The sequence below is a fragment of the Lepisosteus oculatus genome, chromosome 2, assembly GCF_040954835.1.
Source record: "Lepisosteus oculatus isolate fLepOcu1 chromosome 2, fLepOcu1.hap2, whole genome shotgun sequence".
NCBI classification, from domain to species: domain Eukaryota; kingdom Metazoa; phylum Chordata; class Actinopteri; order Semionotiformes; family Lepisosteidae; genus Lepisosteus; species Lepisosteus oculatus.
In genome coordinates, this window is record NC_090697.1 from 56,128,326 (window position 1) to 56,149,635 (window position 21,310).

Sequence of the window (21,310 nt, forward strand, 5' to 3'; positions counted from 1 at the left end):
AATTAACCCATACAATGCATTAATAGGTTCTACAGTTACTATGCATATTGTATTTATGTATAATTGTAATAACTACCCATGTAGTTCAAGTAAGTAGCTGTGTCAACATACATAGGCTGCAAAGGAACAAAGTAGTATATATCTACATCAGTGATGAATGGCTGCTTTGCCCTGCATGTGAAGATGGTTATGGATGAATTCTGACCGACACAATAATGGACAACAGGCTGAAGAGTAATGAGACTCATATTATTGTCATTAAGGAAATGTTGATAGGGATGCAGCATAGATGAAACAGCAACTGGAATTTTTCATGTACCGTAACAATCTACAATAATGAGAATTTAAAATCAAAATATAAAACAGCAAATCCAATCATTAGTTTTGCTTGTAGTCTTCGGCTTTATTGCTTTCTTTAAATTGAAGGTCTCTAAGTCCTAAAATATACATGGTATGAAAGAACAGTTTATTTACTCATAGTTCTATATGTTGTTGGAATTTTAGATTCAGCTACTTTTAGGAATACTTTTTAGAAGAACAGAAAGTGTAGAAACTGTCAAATTTCAGAAAAAGCTGTTCTGGCAATACCTGTATTTACAGGAATCTGAACACCTCTGAAAAGTAAAATTTTCCCAATACCATCACTTGTCATTCACGTACTGTATCTTATGGATTTGCATCTCAAATGTGCTCATTAAATGTCAATATGAAGGCTTAACATAACAGTTGTTGGGGAATGAAAACATGTTTCCATAACTCTAGTGTACTTTGTGCCATATCAGTACATAAATGTATCAATTTCAGTAAGAAAAGAGCACTTTAAAGCCTAAGAACTTTGGATTCTTTCCAAACTAACTAAACCAATTTGGCTTCTAAACAAACTACAGTTGGCTGCTTTCATTCTAGCCCATTTCACTCGTAATCAGCAAACGAACTGCACTGATGTCTGTTCAGTGGGGTCTCTTTTTCTCTTTCTTTCTGAATTGAGCTCAATTAAAAACCAAAACAGAGCTGCTTTAAATTTATTTTCTCAGGAAAAAAAATCACTTTACAAACATAGTACAGTAAGCAGATATGTCAAATTAAAGGCCTTATTTCAAAATATACTCAGCAGGCTATCAGTGTAATTACAGAGCAATAAAATTCCAAAAGTGAAATATTCACATTCTACACTTTGTTTGAGAAATGTGGGATTTAAATATAAGCTCCAAATATATGGACATGCATTTATTTTAATTAGTCAGAAGATACTATATACACTGCTTCATACACTCTGGAGTAACTAAATAAGGTATCCATTAGTCTACAACAAACATGCCCAGACGTAAATTTAACTTCAGAAGAATGTACTGTACTGCTTGTGTGCTGCAATGGGAGAAATCTCGAAATCTTCAGCTTCAGGTAACAAGACTGTCATGTTTTCTGAAGGTAAAAATATTTTTAAATGGGAAATGAAAAAAAACCTTTCTCTTTCCCACAAAAGAAATGTTATGTTCTTCTGTTATGCACTTGTAAAGCACAATGTTAAATAATTCAGTAGAGTGGGTACATGGCAACTCACTGAGGTAAAACAACCCATACCTGAAGATAGGAACCAGTAAAGGTTTATTCCATGCTGAAAAGAGGAGAAAGGAAACACAATGTTTCAGCTGTGGACCCTTCTTCAGGTGTAAAGCACATCTTTTCCATCTAACAAATAGGTGTAACCTTCTAATATTCTACTAAATTATCCAAAGTAATATATAAAATAACACACATTATTACATACTGCTCTATGGGGTTTGAAAAGCTACACATCTAAAACAGAAAAAATATCTGTGTTAATTGCTTCGGCCTAATAATGTTGTTGGTTTATTTGGTGAGCAATCTGAGATACTGATTTAACATTTAACCCAGATTTTTATTAGTCAGGCATGTCCAACAGCTAGCACTTTGCTTTCCATCTTCTGTTCACTCAACTCTACTTAAACAGTTCAACAGTTCAAACAGCCCTGTTAAACAGAAACATATCACTAAATTATATAAAACAGTTTCTACTGCATGTGATAAAGAGTTTGCTCATCCTTTTAGAAATACAGTGCAAGGTATCTACAGTGTGGAAGACATGAATCTTTCTGACTCTGTGCCAAAACTTTTTTATACTCCTAGTCATTATAACTACATTATAGCATCCATTATTCTTCATTGTTCTGAATTGTACTATGTAACATTCTGTTAGAAAAGCATAGGAAAAGCTGACAGATGTATAAAATGTGCAGCAAATTGTTAATCGTCAGAACAATAACAACTGCTATTATTGTTTTTATTAGAATTAAGTAAAACAAGTACTAAAATTAAATTAGTAGAACTGGAAACATTAAATGTATTTTATCAATTTATTAAATACTTAACCGGGAAAGAATCCTTTGAAATTTAAGTATGGTTTCCAGCAGTTTAACTATTATGTTTGCATTAATATAGAATATCAAAGCTTCAGTTTGATAAGTACAATAATAAACCTGGTAATACTCCTTATACAGGGAATTTAATCCAAGCAGAGTCTGATTACTTTTATTAAATCTTAAATAAGAACTCATTTAAAATGCACATGTTGCACATCTGAAATTAATAATAACCTTCCGACTGAAAAGCCACTGAGGGCAAAGTAATTTTTTTTCACATTGATTTTTTAATTTTATTTTGCAAACCCTGCCAGAGTTTCTCACACTTCAGTAAATTCTTCTCCAAGCACTGAAGAGTTTTCTAAAAATATATATATACGCCAATAGTACTGTGATTATGTCTTGTCACAAATTGAAAAAGCATATTAGAAGAGCGACAAATATTAACGGACATGAGAAGAACATTAGGAGTACAAAAACAATTTTTTTGTGAATAATGAATCTGTTTAGTTTGCTGGAATTACTCTTAATCAGTTTGTTCTCTTCTTGTTTAATACAGCGTTGTATTTTTTAAAAAAAGGAGTAAACTTTTTCATAGAAGTAGGCAGATGTGTCAATATCTATAACTGATAAATTTGCCTTGGAGTCAGCTTCATTGTGTAAAAAAACATGCCCTTGAAGGTATTGAAAAAGAATGCATATTTTGCAAAGAAAAAAACAAAGGCATCAGTCATTAGTTAGTAGATAGGTGTGTCTTATGTAGCTGTGAGTAACTCCATGAGCCCATCACTCCCTGACACAGCTACAGTATGTGAACGTTGTGAACATTTCCAATTATTTCAGTACAGATTACTAATACAGTCATTCCATTTACTAAGATCAGAAAGAAAAGAAAAAAAAGTTTGTTGTCAAATCTAAAATTATGTGCATTGTGTCATGTCATGTCATTTACCAAACCGCATTATACTATATGGTGTCGCGGGAAGCAGGAGCCTACCCAGGAAGCAACGAGCGCAAGGCAGGGTACACTCTGGATGGCCCACCAGTCCATTGCAGGGCAAATGAAAGCCAATCATACATGGGGACAATTTGGAGGCCACGGTAAAGGCAGAGGGGAGATAACAGGATAACTCCCTACTTTATCGAGAAATGCCCAGGGATCTTTAGTGACCACTGAGAGTCAGGACCTCGGTTTAACATCTCACCCGAAAGATGGTGCCCAATACAGTATAGTGTCCCCGCCATTATACAGGGGCATTAGGACCCACCCAGACTGCAGGGTGGGCACCCCCAGCTGGTCCCAGTAACACCACCTCCAGCAGGTGGTCTCCTATCCAGGTACTGACCAGGCTCAACCCTGCTTAGCTTCAGTGAGCTGCCAGTTGTGAGTTGCAGGGTGATATGGCTGCTGGCTATGTATATTGTGCCAAAGTTAAAAGTAGGGGTAATGTGTATATACAATACATTACAAATGTGTAGCACAGATCTAAGACAAGCAATCAGAAGAAAATGACCTTTGTCAATGCCAGCATCAAGTCCATTTGAAAAGCAATTGGAAAGCCAGCTGGAAGCTGGGCTACTTCATGAAATGGAGATATATTTAATAAAAATGTAGGGAATTAAAAAAATAAAAAGAACAGTGCATCATTCTGTTCAACTGGTTCCTAAAGGGTTTCTTCTAATTCAGACTGAAACCAATTAAAATGATCTGAGGACTGATAGGTACAGTATGTCACATAATGGCAAGTGGAAAGGACTCAATCACTTCTGCTTTTACTGAAAGAAGAACTAGCTCTCCCCAAATCTCTTTTAGTTCATAATCCTGAAAGAAACTGCAAAAGTAAATACATTATGACAAAAGCACAGAACGGTGACAGAGAAACAAAAATACAATGAAGTACAGATTCTGGATCTAGAATAGGAAGTACTTTTTATCTGCTCTGAGGGTCTGAGATACAGTATTCTTTAATAGGTAGATCCACAAGTTTTTTTGTATAACATACTAGTGACAATATTTGTAGGTCAACAGATTTTTCTGTTTATTGTATAACCTTTCTTATATTCCAAAGATCAAGAGTAAATAAAATATCAATGGCACTTTATACTATTACCAGTATATTACAATATGCTATGACTGAAAGTGTGTTATTCTTAAGGTTGAATAAATGTACAATTGTGCACTTACTGTACTGTAAATGCTGTTTAATGTTTAGGAATTTGTTCTCGTCTTTTTTTATCACATTTTACTGCCTTACGACATGTATTGAAGATAATTGTCATGGATAAATTCCGCTTTCCATAACTATCAAATCACTTTTTAACATTAGTCACGTTTTCTAAAACCCAAGTTTATATACTGAAGCCACAAACTTATGTGCTGGCACCCTGTGTGTAACAACATAATTCTACAGTTAATAAGTATCAGTAGTGTATTAATTACACTGTTTTCAACGATAAATCTTTTACGTTCTTTAAGATTTTAAGTTAGTTAAATGGTAATACTTCATCCTTGCAGGCAGAAACTAACTGCTCTCTAAGTATGATGGTAATGAAGGATGAATACTGACTGACCTCACAAGAAGGCCTTTATTTTCCATAACACATTATGCTTAACATAAAGCAAAACTATTTTTCAGCTTTAATTGCACATGACAGCTGTTTTTATGTTTTTATTCAAAGGATACAGTCACACATAGTAAAGGTCACCAGATATTTTATACATGTATAAAAAAATCTGTTCATTCAGAACAAATTTACATATGATATCATTTATTTTGTGTAACATTTGACATTTAGCTTGCTGAAGTGCTGTGAAGCAACTTTTGTGTCAACTGCTCATGAGTCATTAGGGCTCTTTGCTTGGAATCTTAAAAGGTTGTGTTTGAAATGATCTGAGCCTCTTACTGCCCTACTGCCTTAATCAGATCTGAAAGTCAATAACTCCACAGTGATTAGGGCTGGTAAAGCTGTATAAAACTGATAAGGTCTGTAAAGATATTCTTCTTCCAAAAGTGAAACATAAATAAGAAAAAAACAAGCCTCATATTGATCAAAATAACTACAGTACATACATCTTGGGTTCATTTGCTTTTCTTAAGCGATTTCCAGAGTTTATATAAGAACATAAGAAAGGTTACATACTGTACGAGGGGTTAGAAACCACTAAGCCTTTGTACATAGCTGATTGATCCAAGGATCTCTAACCCTTTATTCAAAAACCAAGGGCATTAGCACTGTTCCACACTTCCACAACCCTTTTTGTAGCTTGAATTCATGTTTGAGTTTGAAGCAACAGATGATTAAGGAAGTCATAAAATTGTCAAATTCTACTAAGAAAATATATATTAATTTGATTTGCCTTTTCAAGATCGACATTATTTACTTCAACCTTATACAGTACTTATTACTCATCAAATTTTGGAATTACCTTAAGAAAAACAATTTATTCTGAAGCAAAACACTTTGAGTATAATCCTATACATGTGAGTTCAAATTGCAGCTAAGATGGGAACTGCAGCCAGCTGTTCAACACTCTACTCAAAAACTGTGCCTGAGCTTCTCACTGTGGTCAGGGATATCAAATTGAATTCCTGCAGGATCTTTCAATCTGAGAAGCCCTTACACAATTATTCAAATGAATGTTCATACACATATATGGGGTAATTATTAAAGTCTTCCGAGCCAAGTAATACAGTAAGTATTATGGTTGTACATTTAATTGAAAAAAAAAATAGATCTGATATGTTACTAACAGCTTGGATGGAAGAAAAACCAAGAGACAATACACATACAGTACCTGTACCAGGAAATGCATCTGACACTCCTGAACTTCATGGGTAGGGTTTGGATGTGTTTAGGGATGTTTGGATAGACCAGTGTCTAAGCTGGTGTGTCAAGCTGAATGTTCTGCTAGAGTGATCATATAAAACAGATGTCTCTAGTACCTGTGAGAAGCATTCTGAAACACTTAGAAAGCATTTGTAGTAACAGTAAAACCAGAAATTTTCATTTGTATTTTCATATACATTTAATTAATTTTGAAAAATAAAAAAAAATAAGGGACAAAATGTCTACAGTAACTTGCTACCACTTGTAGCCTAGTCTCGTCTAACCTGAGAAGGCAAGCGAGGCTGGGACAGGAAAATACTTGAATGGAAGAAAGAAAAACAGGCTGCTGCTGAACGTGACATTGGTGGAGCAGAAGATGGCATTTTTCCCTCTGGAGCAGAAACCAGTGCCCACGTATGCCCAGATACATAAGATGAAATGTTAAACTGAAGACCCAATTACTTATCCATTAAAGAGCTCATGACAATGTTAGCAAAAGTATGCGTGTTAACCCCAGTGGTCTGGCTAAACTCTAACCTGGGCTTATGCAATCTGGCTTTCCTAAAGCTGCCCTTAAAATCAATTGGTCAATTTCTCACCGTTTTACACGTGTAATGTGGTGATACAGGCTGGCAGCTAATGCTCCTCTGAGAGGTCGCAGCTGCTGGTACTGTATTTACTGTCTCGATAGAAGACAACTGTGGTCCTCTCTATATAAACTGAGCTCTCTTAGAGGTGTGTGACAGAAGAAGAAGCTGGAAGTGTAGCTGCACTCCAGGGCTTTCCAGCCTTGAGACCAGCCAAGGCACTTACTGCTGAAAGAAAGAGAGAAAACTTAGAACCAAACGAAGAAGCCTGACTACAGCAGGCAGGCTACCAGAAAAAGAAAGTCTGTGAAGACAAAAAACTACAGAAGAATTTTTGTTTTCTCTTGACTTTTTTAAAAAGAAGACTAAAAGAGTGCTGCTCTGTCTTGCCTATAACATGGAGCTACTAATGTATAATAACTGCTTTAATGAAGTTGTTGATGAAGTGGGCCTACCCCATATGCAGAGTAATTTGTTTTCAGTGCAGTGTGTATGTCATAAAAGCAGACTGTCAAGAGTTTTTTTAAACATTACATACAGTAAATATCTAGATGCATATTAAAAAAACACTTTGTAGCAATGTGTTTCTTTTGTGTATGACATGGCCATGATCTTTACGAAAAATATTAAATACGTATACTACAGTATGTACCATACCTGTATATGTAACCCTGATTTTTCTGCTTATGGTTGTTCACTGTTGGACGATGCATGCAATTTATCCAGAAAACAGCTTTTACCCAAACTGTACTGTGCAACAAAGACATTAATGACGACATACAATGAAAACACTTTTATTTTATATTGAATAAAATTAAGCTGAAAATATTTCAGGAGTTAGAACTATGTACAATACAAGGCACAGGTAAAACAAATAAATCCAGACCACTCCACAGATTCTGCACAGACCTCTATGGTATAGCTATGTGATGCAATGCAACAGCCCTCAAAACATCACTGGAATGAGGTCAATTACTTGCACTGAAATCTCAGTGATGCCATCAGTGACAATCTTTTTTTTTTTAAATGGGTGACTTTTTTTTTAAATCAAAGCAGAAGCACAATGCTTTGATAGCTGATCTTCAGTGACAGTCAAGTGAGTATAAATCCTTAAACACTGCATAGCTCAAAAACCTCCAAAGCACACACACACAGACATTTTTCAGGCACCCCCTTTTTCTAAGTATTCTAATGAATGTTTCATGGTTTGAAATGAAGAAAATCAAGGAAAGCAGCAGGTAGTGTCAAACCAAGCAACAGCACATTCCAGACGTGGCTGATGTGCCTGGGGCCTGAATGTGTATCTCACGGCTGTTATCTTTATTAGAGGAACATGGTTCCCCACCACCACTCAGCTGACGCTTATAGATGTCACTCGACTGTAAAAATATTTTCATCATTGCTAAACTGACAAGCCATGAAGTCCCAATTAATTTGATATGCAACTGGTTGAATGGTACCTTCTAAGTGATAGTTAACAATTCTGTATTGAATTCAACCTCAAATTGTTTTCTGGTACATACAGTATCTACAGTGCCTATGGGCCTTTGATAGGACACCAGCTGCTTTGTATGGATAGGACTATACAAATGTTAATTTTCTTCCTGGGTGCTGATCTTAAAATTTACACTGTCAGGCCACCAAACACATTTTTTATTCATTCTCTGGAGTTTTTTGGTCATCTCACATGGTACAAGATTCAGCTCAAGTCAGATTGCTCACTGGTGTAATTAATCATGGTTTAAAACTGGCTCCAGTTGCAATAAACTAAACCAATTACATGACAGAATCCATTTAATTATCTCTGAACAATTCCTGGTCAGCCATCTAAAACAAAGTATCAGCAGTAAATGCCAATGGCTACAAAAAATTATGTCACTGAATCGCTGCTGTGGCTATATAAACCATAGGATCTTTTCAAAATACCAATGCTTTCATACTCAACTTTTAAAGTAATACTCCTCCTCTAAATGCACAAACTGCTTCTCTTCATACAGTATATGTTTTAAAACTTTTAGTTGTAGGACAACTTTAATATTGATATTTGAAAATATCAAATGGACCCAAACTCACGACAAACATTATAAAAATACAAAAATATGATACTTTTTAACATCTGTTTGCTATGCATCTATGAAAAATATTGTATGATGCTGAGTAGAAAAACAATCTTCCCAGCGTTGCTAAATATAGTCAATTTAAATGCACATGCCAGGGAGCAGTTAAGGGTAGCTATATTTCCTGAATTGTTCAGAAAATATAAGCATGGCTATTTTTTAACTGTTTTTTTATTTGCCTGATCAAATTTAGACCTCAGCACTGCAGCTTGGGGAGGATAGATGATGGATAAGTGTCTTCCAATCTCTCTGTCTAGCCAGAGCGTCTTTTTCGCATATGGTCCTAATCATCACTGGTTGTCCTGTTGGTGAGTTCAGGAGAAGGAAGCTGAGCACAGCCTGTCCTATTGCACGGACTAGATCACAGCGTGATGCACAGAATGGACCTCCTGATTCCAACAAGTTCAAGCTTGGTATTCTCAGGAAAAAAAAAACATGGTGTGTCAACTAGAGCAAGTTAAGTAAATCAAGTGACTTAGAAACCCCTTGTCTCTGATGTTCTAGATAAGTGGGTTGAATAAATGTCTAATTATTACTATACTATCATTATTATAAGTTTCCATCCAACATCAGCAATTCCTTAGACACATAATTCCATTTAAGTCTCATGACTCCGATACGCTTTCAAACTGTTTACCATTTCAGTGGTGCGAAGAGAAAGAGGACTACAGTTTCATTTTATGATTAATATAACATTAACAGTCAGAAATTCTTCCATTCCTGAAGGCTAAATTTGGATTTACCTTATTTTATTTGACTGTTACAAGACACAGGGTTTTATTGACGCCATTATAAATTATAAAGAAGCTGTAAGAATCAACAAAAAACACAAAAACAACTTAATTCATTGCCTGACTACTTACTGATACCACTCTTGCACAGACATTCCATGAAATGTTCTGCAGCTTCACTGAAACTTGTCTCAGTTATCCTCATGGTTTGCTATTTGCTAGAATATCTCAATTAAATTCCACTGAATTCAGTAAATGGATTACAGCCTTCAAAATCAAACTTGGTGCAAGCTCTGGATATGAATAGTGCACATAAGGAAAATGTTTTTTTCATTAAAAACACTCAAGATTTTACACATTAAAAATTCAAGAAATTATTTATAGTAAAGTAATGAAAATACAATGGTTACATAAAACTATTAGAATATCCTTTCATGAATACCCTATATACAGTCTTTTTTAAAAAGTATTAATAAATCATTCCATCTCTGTTCAAAATAGTTAAAATGGTTAAAACAAACATTTTATTAGACGTAAATGTATATTATTTGTGCATATATGCATAATGCAGAACTAAGATGAAAAGGTAAATGAAAAAATCTGCTTTTATATTTTAATAAGTTATATAATTCAAAACATGATAAAGACATTTGACCTTATGTGAATATTATTTCACCTTAAAGCATTGATTGCTGCAGTATCTGAAATTAAATGCAATATATTTTTTATAAGTCCATGAGATGCAAATGTGTATCTGTATTTAATAAAATACTAAACAAAAAATGATTTTAAGGGAAACCAAATGTTAGCCACAAGTAATAACACCTAAAGTAAACTTTCATCTGTAATCATTTCTAACAATAATCCTCTCATGCAAATTACATTTCTGGTGTAGAGTATAGTAGTACACATATGTAGTACATTTGAATTAATATCATTTTTACCATTACTAAAGGGTTTCTTAAATGTTAGTTCTACTTTATAAATACTCCACAGCTGTATTTCAAGACATTAATCACTTGCAGTTTGCAAGTGCAACTGCTTAATTCAACTGTTTGTACTGTATCACTTTACATGGCACAGACAATAAGAATGCAAAAATCCAAAATGACTCTGTGATACTGGAACTCTCATACTTCAGTTTTAAATTAGGAAATTAAATTTAATGGGCCAGATTTTGATCACAGAGCAAAGCACTACTGAAAACAAACAGCAAAGAACCAGATTAACTAACTCAAAGTTGGGTCAAAGTGTCAGCTGCACTGCATGCTACAGTACTTCTTAACCACACTCTCTTTCCACAGTGGCGTTAGTGACTGTGGCCTGTCGACCTTCTGGAGTGTGGTCTAATTAACGATGGCTTGTGAAGCAATGATGGTGTGAAGTGAGTTCGAGTCTTTGAATTTGCATTTTAAAAGAGCCATCTCAGGAAGACTTCTCAGTGCAATCCTCTGGGATAATCAGGAATGAGGAATAACAGACTATAAATAAGGGGCGTTGAGCTGGGTGTTGTGGGGTAACTGAAATGTTCAAAACCGAAAGCAGAAGAAGCAAATGAGAAAATACACATAAATAGAGAGTAGAGTATTAACAAAATGTTAACTATAAATTATGTATGTATTTGTATCTCTAAAAAAAGTTGTACAGAGTTTTACCTGATTGGAAATAAATAGACATATAGTTTACTTTGCATTGGAGTGTCTCTCACACTTTCTAACAAGGTGCTACATACAGTACAGTATATACAGTCTACTGTATATATTTACATAAATAGAAAACATAATCTTATTGTTAAAGGAGAAAATTCACATTTATCAAAAGAAAAGAAAGGAAGAATATCATATTAATGTTTCTGAGTCTGTGTCTTTTTCTTAATACAGACACTAAATATGTACTGTAAGTTTCCTTTGTACCACTGGCAGATAGGAGACGTGGGAAAACCACATTGTACATACAGTATGTCACACTAAATCTACTACTTCTAAAATCTTATTAAATAAAGTACCAGAAAATGTTTTTAAATATTATTAATAATAATGTTCTTCTTTTTTTTCTAATGCCCAAGTAACAACTCAAAAAGGTGAGAAAATAATGACAAAAGCAAAGATGATGAAAATGTAAAAAATACAGCAAAAGACGAAGATCAGAGAATAACAGTTTAGGTTTACAGTAGCAATATCTTTTCAATGTATATTTAAAATAGCTAATGGTATCCTTGTAATTATACAGTTTAGGTGCTAGCCAGGAAAATGTTCAATGGCTCAAAGAACACCACTTTTGGTTTAAGTAGCAACAGCCAAAAGACTGCAAGCTGCATATGGAGCATATGCCGAAGTTGTAAGGTGCTAAACCAAGCCGAACCTTAAAAAACAAGAATTCAGTAAAAAGCTAATGCTGAAGTGACATGAGCATAAGATTAAGTTTAATTAGAATTTGTGCTGAGGTCTGGACATATGGCAGTTTGTTATGAGTGAGCATTGCATTACTGATTCAATATGAGAAAAAAAGCATGTACTTTATGATCCTCTCGGTATCTGGCTTTTTATGGCAGGAGTGAGGAGAGGGATGAACAAAATTATGTAGGTAGAAAAAAAGGTACTTTAATAATATTATGAATATTCCTTCGTAAGCTAAGTTTATAAAAATTACACTACTTAACTTTTTTACAGATAAGCATGGCTAAAATTCAAACCCACCAATAACCACCTTCAGAATTTCATATTGACGAAAGAATGATCCTGGCTCAGTGTGGTCTTTCATGGTTCAAATTAAGGAAATGCTGGTGTATTCGATTTTTAACATCACTCAAGCACACAGTTAAAGAAGACAAGGAGTAATCAAAAAATGTTCCTAGAACTGACCTTTGTGGTACACCCAATGCAACTATTTTTTTGGGTATTGAACATTGCCCATTTTTTCCTTACAGCCACTTATGTAAGATTTAACCAAAAAGAGAAAATAACTTGTATTAACTAAAGCCTTTTCCAGTCAAGCCAGCAAAATAGTCTAAATTATTTTTTAAACTCATTAATGATTTTAGCTAATGTGCAACAGAACACTTAAAATAATTTTAAAAATTCATTTAATAATGTGTATATACAAATAAAGGAATTGAAATGACTACTCTTCAAATGCTGCAACAAAACAGTTACCTAATAGTATCTGAATTCATTTTTGACTAATGTTTAGGAATGAACAACTCAGCAGGGAGATATTGCTAGTGGTGTGGTCACCACATTTGCATGTACTAAGGATTATTTGTAAAAAGCAAGTGAACCTGTTATGATGTTTATGCATTCAGTAAAAATGTTATTACACACTAGCATTACATGCACCAACTCTGGTTGGTGTTTAATAATAATGATATAGACATTGATGTTTTCACTTTATTTTGATGTTTTGGAGCTGTTTTTTTCTTTTTGTTCCTAACAGATCAACATTAAATCCTTTTAAAAGATACCAGTGTAATTTACAACTAGCCAGTAGTAGTAAGGGTGTTAGGCAAGCTAATTTCCCCATCTTTTGTTTGTGCTGGGTGCTACGCTTGTCCAAAACTTCTCTCTTGGTACAAGCCACTCCCTTTAGCATGAAGCCAATGATGTCACATAATGCCCTAGCACTAAGGTTATCTAAATTGGGCAACAGTAAGTTCCATGTCCCAATTATTATTAGAGATCTTGGCAGCATAACAACATTCTCAGTACATTATGCAATGCTCAGGTACTGGCACAGTCAATTACAGCCAGGAATAGTTTGAACATGAAGCAATATTTAAAAACAAAAGTAAGCATTTTTGATGCCCACAATCTACTAACAAAAGGAAAAATGTAAAATTTAACTTTTCTGACAGCCGCCAGTCTCCAACATTTTCTAACAACTTACATATTTAATAGCTGAACAAATATTTTCTTTCATAAAAATGTCCAGGCATTCATATCATTTTTCAAGTGCAAATAGATTAAAATGATATAAAAAAGACTTCATTTGTATTTCCAAAATGGACAAAAATTACAGCATTTAATTCCTCAGTAGAATTATGCCACTTTTATAAAGAAAATTACACTAACCGCAAATTGCTCGCAACAATTCCAATACTTCTTAGCTTGACCACTTTAAAATCAGACTTTTCTGAGATTATAAATATAACTTTTTTATAGCTCTGTTATTACGTACTGTGAATGGGGAGAGTGGGCCAATCTTGTGGCTGTAGCGCCGGATCGCTTCTCTGATGTGGGAGGGCTGGATGGCATTGCTTTGAGCCTCCAGACCACAGGCTGCAGCGCTCTGCAACAGAAAAACACATAAATTGTTGCTAAATCAAAAACACTGCTTTCCGCGCTTCTCTGTACAACAGAGCAACGGTACACAAAGAAAAAAACTCAGAATGCCGGGACCTCCAAAAGAACACAGCAAATACATTTTGTGACAAATTTCATTAAGTCCGCAGAAGGGAGATGCATGACCGTTCAAAGACTTTTGAGTCTTGCATAATAAAAAACAGAAATGGAGATGCCTGTTTTTCTGTTGTTCTTTTCCGTCTTCTTAAAGATGTACCACTAATGTTTAAAAGGTTCATAGGGTTATTCATCAATAAAACCTCTTTCTGGTGCTGCTTTTCAACAACAAATCAATACCTACTAAAAGACAGGCTATTTATCAAAATATCAACCTAATTATAATAAACACTTTCATATAATAAAGGAAACCTTCAAATAAAAAAATATATTTTATATACATTTATACAGTTATTTACCTGCAATCAATGAGCTGTATCAAAAACTACCAGTTTATACAGTAGTTGACAAATTATTACATCCATCTATTGTCTAACTGCTTCATCCAATTCAGGGTCACGGGATAACCAGCATCAATCCTGGCGAGCAGCAGGCATAAGGAGGGGATATACTGCAGACAGGAATACAGTCCGTCACAGGGCACACAGACAGACACAAACTCACACCAGGGCCAGTGGTCCCAGAAGCCAATTAACCTACCAGCCATCTTTGGACTATGGGATGAAACAGGAGCAACCAGAGAAAACCCTTGTGAACACAGGGAGAACATACAAACTCCATACGGCTAGCACCCCAGGAACTGAACCCAGGGGTCAAGGGCTTTGAGGCGGCAATGTTAACTACTGTGCCACCCTGCTGCCCTTTATTACATCCAACACATAACAAAATATTTGCTGCTGGAAAAGGAGGAAAAAATATCATTTTGGCATTTTCTTAAAAGAGGAAAAATAATCTGACAAAATGTATTGTGCTTGCCAAAAACGTAGCTGCACTGTACATTTTAGCAACGGACAGATCAAATACAGTACATGGATTACATTAATTATACTATCTACAGAACTTTTACTTTCTACACTTATTGTTTCATTCATGAAAGTTTAAGTTTTCACTGAAATATTTAGATTCTTACAAGAATTTGCCAGCAGACAAAAAAAATGTGCTTTTACAGTGCTGTGTCGTGAATCCTGGTTAATCCACTTTAATCTGTCTTCAACCAATGTGGTCTGTTTAGATATCCCCTACATCTTAATGTCTCACTCCTGCTTGGAATTATTTAATAAAATACAGCACAGAAATTTATGAGATGGCTGAGATCCCTCCACCGGATGTGCCTATCGCCATATTAAACACAGACTTCACTAAAACGAAAGCAGGATTTACTAAACTATGCAGATTACAAACAAACCAAAGAAATGCACTTCTAGTTTATTATCTACAGGAACTAGCCGCTCAATAAATCAAATTGCACATGATGCAGTGGTACTTTTTTTAGCATTATATCTCATGATATAAAGTGCAGAGACAGAGTTTCCTTATGAAGATAAAATTAACAAATCATATGCTAAAAAATAGGCTTATATTCTAAATGTTTTCTGATATTTAAATGGGTTTTCAAAAAACTTATTTAACCTGTGTTTTCTTGTTTCTTTTATACTACATATCTTGTTATACAGTCTGTGTGAAATCTACACAACTAAGTACAATTTCAATATATAACAGTTTAACAACAGTTAAAACTGAGTTTTAATTGAGTTTTTTTAGCTTGTTTTTACACAATTTTGCAAAAGGTTTAAAAATTGGGTTTTGTCATTTAAAAATAGGTTTACATGGCAGTGGTGCTGCCTTTTGAATCATGCAAATGTGCGGCAGTGATCTGCAACCCAGCGCTGACAGACTGCAGTGCTTTACTGGCACAGACTCTACAGTATGTGACGCAGTTCCAGTAACTGCATTTACTGAAGTGTGCCTTCACAGGAGCTGGCTGAGAAATGCTCACATGAGCTCAGTGAGTATGCATTCTTGTTCTTGTTATCAAGTGCTTTGGATTCCTCTTTTGAAATCTAGGAATCTAGTTCCTCAGTCCTAGGCCTGCACGACTGACATTGTGGCAGATTTTCTAAGTCCCCTTAAAGCACTAGCAAATACATTATTTACTGTGTGACAATAGCTATTGTCTGTGTTAACACAAATAATATCATTTCTATTTAATGCATTCTTAAGAATGAAATAGTACTGAACCCTGGTCATCTAGTTATTCTTTATTCCTTTCTGTGTGATAAAGAACACAAAACAAGAGAAAGGGAAAATGGAAATGTAATTTACAAATGCTAATATCTGTTTTAGTGTATTTTGACCTCATAGAATAGGAGCACAGTTTTCCTGTTTAACTGTTGTTTTCTTTCTCATATGATATCACTACCGGCCTCTGCCATCTCCCGGTGACTCCAACCCCAAAGACCCCTGCATCTGTGAATAGAGCTTCATGAGAGATGCATGAGAGATAACTTTATCATGTAAATCCTACTATTGTTTTTTATGTCAATGGACAACAGGACAACAGCAAATCAAATAAACCTAAATGCCCTCTACAAACAGAGGGGTCTTAAAAAAGGTAAACATTGCTTATCTTTCTGAAATTCATAAGCAAATGAAAGCTAGTAAACTAGTTAAGCTCGAAGGAATACCAATTCAGGGTGATTAACAAACTAATGATCCTGAAAATCTACATTTTTATGTAGAAACAGATAAAAGAAATTCAAAAAGAATAAATTTCACATCTGGGAAAATAGCTGGAAGGAAATCTTATAAGTGAAAAATGTGTTGATTTTTTCCCCCTAGAAGTTTGGTTATTGTTTAAGTAAACACTACGGAAATGTATAATAATAGACTAGTTCAAGAAAATACTAAATTCTGTTCAGTTATTATCTGCGTTGTGTCATTCTGGGATTTAGGCAGGCTTGTACAGATTCAATGGGCACCAGAGAAGAGAAACCACAGAAGAGTTCGTGTTTCTTTTAATGCTGAGCTATGATAAACAGTATTAACAATGCATGGGTTTAAGAGATTGTGAATGTAAAGTATACCCTATATGTTGAAAATTTATCTTCCAAACAAAAATTATCAGTGAACTGTAGAGGGTTTTGTACCTCAATGGCAAATTGCAATATTAACAATTTAAATATATTGATCTAAATATAGTGCAGACTTGTACCAGCCACAATGCAACTTACAGAACACGATATTCAAATTACCATTCAAAACTAATTTTTAATTTGACCTCTTTTTTGTTTTTTATGTATTTATTTGCTTTTAAATATAAGGTTTTTAAAACCACTATGTATAATATATATATATTAGATCTGTTTTCTAATCACAATTTAAATACAATAATGAATAATTCTGTATTCTGTAATTCTATATTTTATTAGGTCCCTTTTCAGGCTATAATATTTTAGGCCTATTTGGGGAATGGACAAGCATATCCTTGATCACTGGTCTCTGAACCCTAGGTGACACACATCCTATCGCATCCCACTAGTGGCGTTCAGGCCTGGCAAGTAGGGCATCTATGGCATAACTGTCACACTCACATCTTGCAAGAAAGCTGTTGTTACAGTAGCAGCATGAGGATTCAGTGGCATATGTTGTGTCCAAAGAAAGAGCAGCAACTGAAGTTCCAGAACTTCCAAAAATCCACATAATGTTGGTCAGTCAAGTTGCCATTAATTGCTACAAGGAAAGCTCTGCAACTAGACACTTCTACCAAGACCATCACATTTTGACTTCCTTATCAATGCCAAATGTGCTAAACTTCATCAGGGTGGTCTATGCAAAATCTTGCTTCATCACTAAACATAGCCTTGACTCCACTACTGACAAGTCCACTTAAGGTGATGCTCCAACATACCAATCATAAAAGAACCTTTCTTTTTAATGACGGTGGCATACTAGATTATTGTTGTGTTTTTCATTTTTTTTATTTTCAACATATTGATATTTAATGGGTTAAAATATTGTTTTTACAATACTGTTAAAAATACTGTTAAATATTTAACAAAATATTGTTAAAATCATCTGTGACCAATCTTATTTCTCACTATTGAGGTTTATTAGAGTTGGGAACGAATGACTAATCAAATTAACACCAAACATATCTAATCAAAAACCAAAATCTGAATGCTTTATTTGAAAAATACATAAATTGAGTAATGGGTTTCTTATGACATTCAGTATATGTTGTTTATTATATTTTATGCCACAAAACCAAAAAAACAATGCCTCAGTATAATGTCCAAGGACACTGTGCTGTAGTGTAGTACCCCAATCTAAGTTACATACAGTACTAGATCTTACTTAATTTGGCAAAGGAAATTTCCTCTCTGGATCTGCTGTGTACTGAATGAGGTTAGTTCCTCCTCTACGCAAAGGTTTGAGATCCTGTGTCAATTATTAAAAATTATAATCTTACTAAATAAAATTCTTCCCTTTTACTTAATTTAAAACAGTAGAAATGAGGGAAAAAAGCTTCAAGCAAACTGTGTGGATAACATAAAAACAAACATTCTCTGGGTATTTAATTTTAATCAAATGCTTGCAGTACAAAAAAGAAAATTACAAGATACAGCTTGGTAGAATAATATTATGGTATAAACAGTCTGTCTTTCTTTCATATTTTGCTAAATAAACTCCAGACTTTTCAGACAACTCCAAAATCAATACTCTTTCAAGTGGGTCATTTGCTGTGCTTTTCCATAGTTGCTGGTACTGTATATTTTCTTTATTTCAAAGATTGGCAAAAATGTAATTTCATAGGCTTTTTCACATTGTCAACTTATACAATATTACAACAATACGTTAATCAGTTATCTATCAGGAAGCAGCAGCATTAGAAAAACATAAAGTATCTCTGCCCTTTTCAGATAACTTGATTTCATGCTTGTGTAGGATGTCAGACTGAATATACCACCATTTAAAAATTCTATCATTTTTAGCATGGCAAGACTGTCATGGCAACACATCTACCAGTAAATGAAGCATACATCAAACTTCTCTGCTCTTGGCAACACTAGCTTGACATTATTCCTGTGTCAACATGTCAGATAACAATTGACACTTGAATAGAGGATGGAGGTCATGGAGTAGGAAAAATTTTCAAACGTGCTTTCACAAAGCATGAGCATATTAGTGTGTTCACGTGCAAACATTAACTTATTCAGTCAACATACCCACCTGTGACACAAGTAACACAGGTCACATATTAAATGTTTATATGTGACACAGGTAAGTGTTGTGGTGATGATGAGCTACACATAGTATGGTGATTACCTGCAGATTTTACAGATGGTATCTGACACACAGTAGTGGAAGACAACGCTACTGTTATCAACCTGTGCAGCTGTCTCATTTATCATACTGAACCTTGCACTGAGTCTCACCTGCAAAGAAAAATAACACATTTCCTATAATGGTAGATGATTTTCCAACTATCCTCTTTTTTAGCGCCTCTTCCAATTCATGGTTGTGATGGAGCCGGAGCCTATCCTAGCAAGAAACAAGTGTTATTTTTCTACTAACCTTTTTTCTTTTCCTTTGTTTCACCTTGCTGCTGGTGTCCTGACTCATGCCTCCATTCCCCAAGGATCCTGAGTGGGTCTTGCCTGAATGCTGAGAGCTGGTCACTGGTGGAGTGGGTGTAGAAGGAGGGGTGTTCTCTGGAGAATCAGGATTGCTCTTGACCGCTGCAGACTGCCCTTGCAGGTATACCTACAAAAGCAGGATTTACAATAATAATAATAATAATAATTGCTTACACTTATAAAGTGCTTTTCTGGAAACTCCACTCAAAGCGCTTTACAGGTAATGGGGACTCCCCTCCACCACCACCAATGTGCAGCATCCACCTGGATGATGCGACGGCAGCAATAGTGCACCAGAACACTCACCACACATCAGCTATCAGTGGAGAAGAGCAGAGTAATGAAGCCAATTCATAGATTCGGATTATTAGGAGGCCATGATTGGTAAGGGCCAATGGGAAATTTGGCCAGGACACCGGGGTAACACTCCTACTCTTTTTGAGAAACACCCTGGGATTTTGAATGACCACAGAGAGTCAGGACCTCGGTTTTACGTCTAATCTGAAGGACTGCGCCTGTTTACGGTACAGTGTCCCCGTCACTATACTGGGGCAAGGTGAGCAACCCCTGCTGGCTCCATTAACACCTCTTCCAGCAGCAACCTTAGTTTTTCCCAGGAGGTCTCACATCAAGGTACTGACCAGGCTCACACCTGCTTAGCTTCAGTGGGTTGCTAGTTATGAGTTGCAGAGTGAAATGGCTGCTGGCTCAAGAAAAACAACAAATAATTATTTTCCCTGTTAGTTGCCCAGTTTTGCAGTATTCACATGCAATTCAATGTGAAATGTGACTGCACTATTGCACTGCAATGTAAATATAAACACTTGTCTCCTATAACAGGTTCTGTGAAATACATTGCTTAATTTTTCTCATGTAAAACCAGAAGAAAAGAAATACTGAGGCTGGCTTTCCCACAGTATGCATGGTTTCAGAGTGGTGACCACAATCAAGTCTACAAATGGCGAGCCAATACTAGCTAAATCCATGTCATATCACATAAAAGCTGGATTTTACATTATAGTTACCTGGCTGCAGAATTAATGAACTATGGACAAAAAAGTCTGACTAGATGAAGCTCTCATGAGTCAATGAAAACAAATTTAATTCTACAACTCTTTTGACAGGCAAAGGAACCGTAGTCCATCTTCATGCAATTAAGGAAGATCAACCGTACTGCTCACATTTTAGGTTACAACTTCTTCACATAGGGTAGAATCTTAAATCTTGAAACGTAAAATTGCTCAGAATACTATAAACCAAAAGAGTGGAACTAACTGTAAAGAATAAAAAATGACAGATCTTAAAAGAACATGATGTTCTAGATTAGGATGCAGTCATCAATTTTCCAAAAAGAGTTAATTACGAAGACGGACAATATCATCTCTAAAGCAGAATTATGGGGCCTTTTGTTCAGTTTCCGTGTGACACAGTAAACCTGTTTTTTTTGTAGTGGTCCATATTACGTAGCTTGCTATTGGAATATGAACACAGGAGGTTAACAGCAAAATTTATAACTCTAAATTTTCTTTTTTCCACCTCTCATTCTTTATCAGAAGTACTGGATTCCAACTCCTTCCTTGCTTTAAAAGACACTTTATAATTGCCGTAGGCTATTTAACCAGATTTCCCACTGAATTGTTGTATATAAAAAGACATAGCTTCAAGTGAGGTTTACTGCCAAGCCACTTACTTTTCCTTCATAAAAAAAATCACCATGCAAACAACAAAGCTACAT

The 21,310-nt window shown here is 35.1% G+C and overlaps 1 protein-coding gene across 12 annotated transcripts in view; it reads right to left on the bottom strand.

Moving 5' to 3' along the window:
- The window catches only part of supt3h (SPT3 homolog, SAGA and STAGA complex component), a 229,535-nt gene that overhangs the window by 21,354 nt on the left and 186,871 nt on the right, over positions 1-21,310 (bottom strand). For all 12 annotated transcript variants that reach the window (XR_001478287.2, XM_069179534.1, XM_069179564.1 and 9 more), the window contains 2 exons: positions 19,514-19,702; positions 13,818-13,928 (listed from right to left, as the gene is read on the bottom strand). Coding sequence is in view for 11 of the 12 variants with exons in the window: in XM_069179534.1 (XP_069035635.1) it covers positions 13,818-13,928; positions 19,514-19,702 (300 nt within the window). In the remaining variant the exon portion in view is untranslated. The remainder of the gene's footprint in view (positions 1-13,817; positions 13,929-19,513; positions 19,703-21,310) is intronic.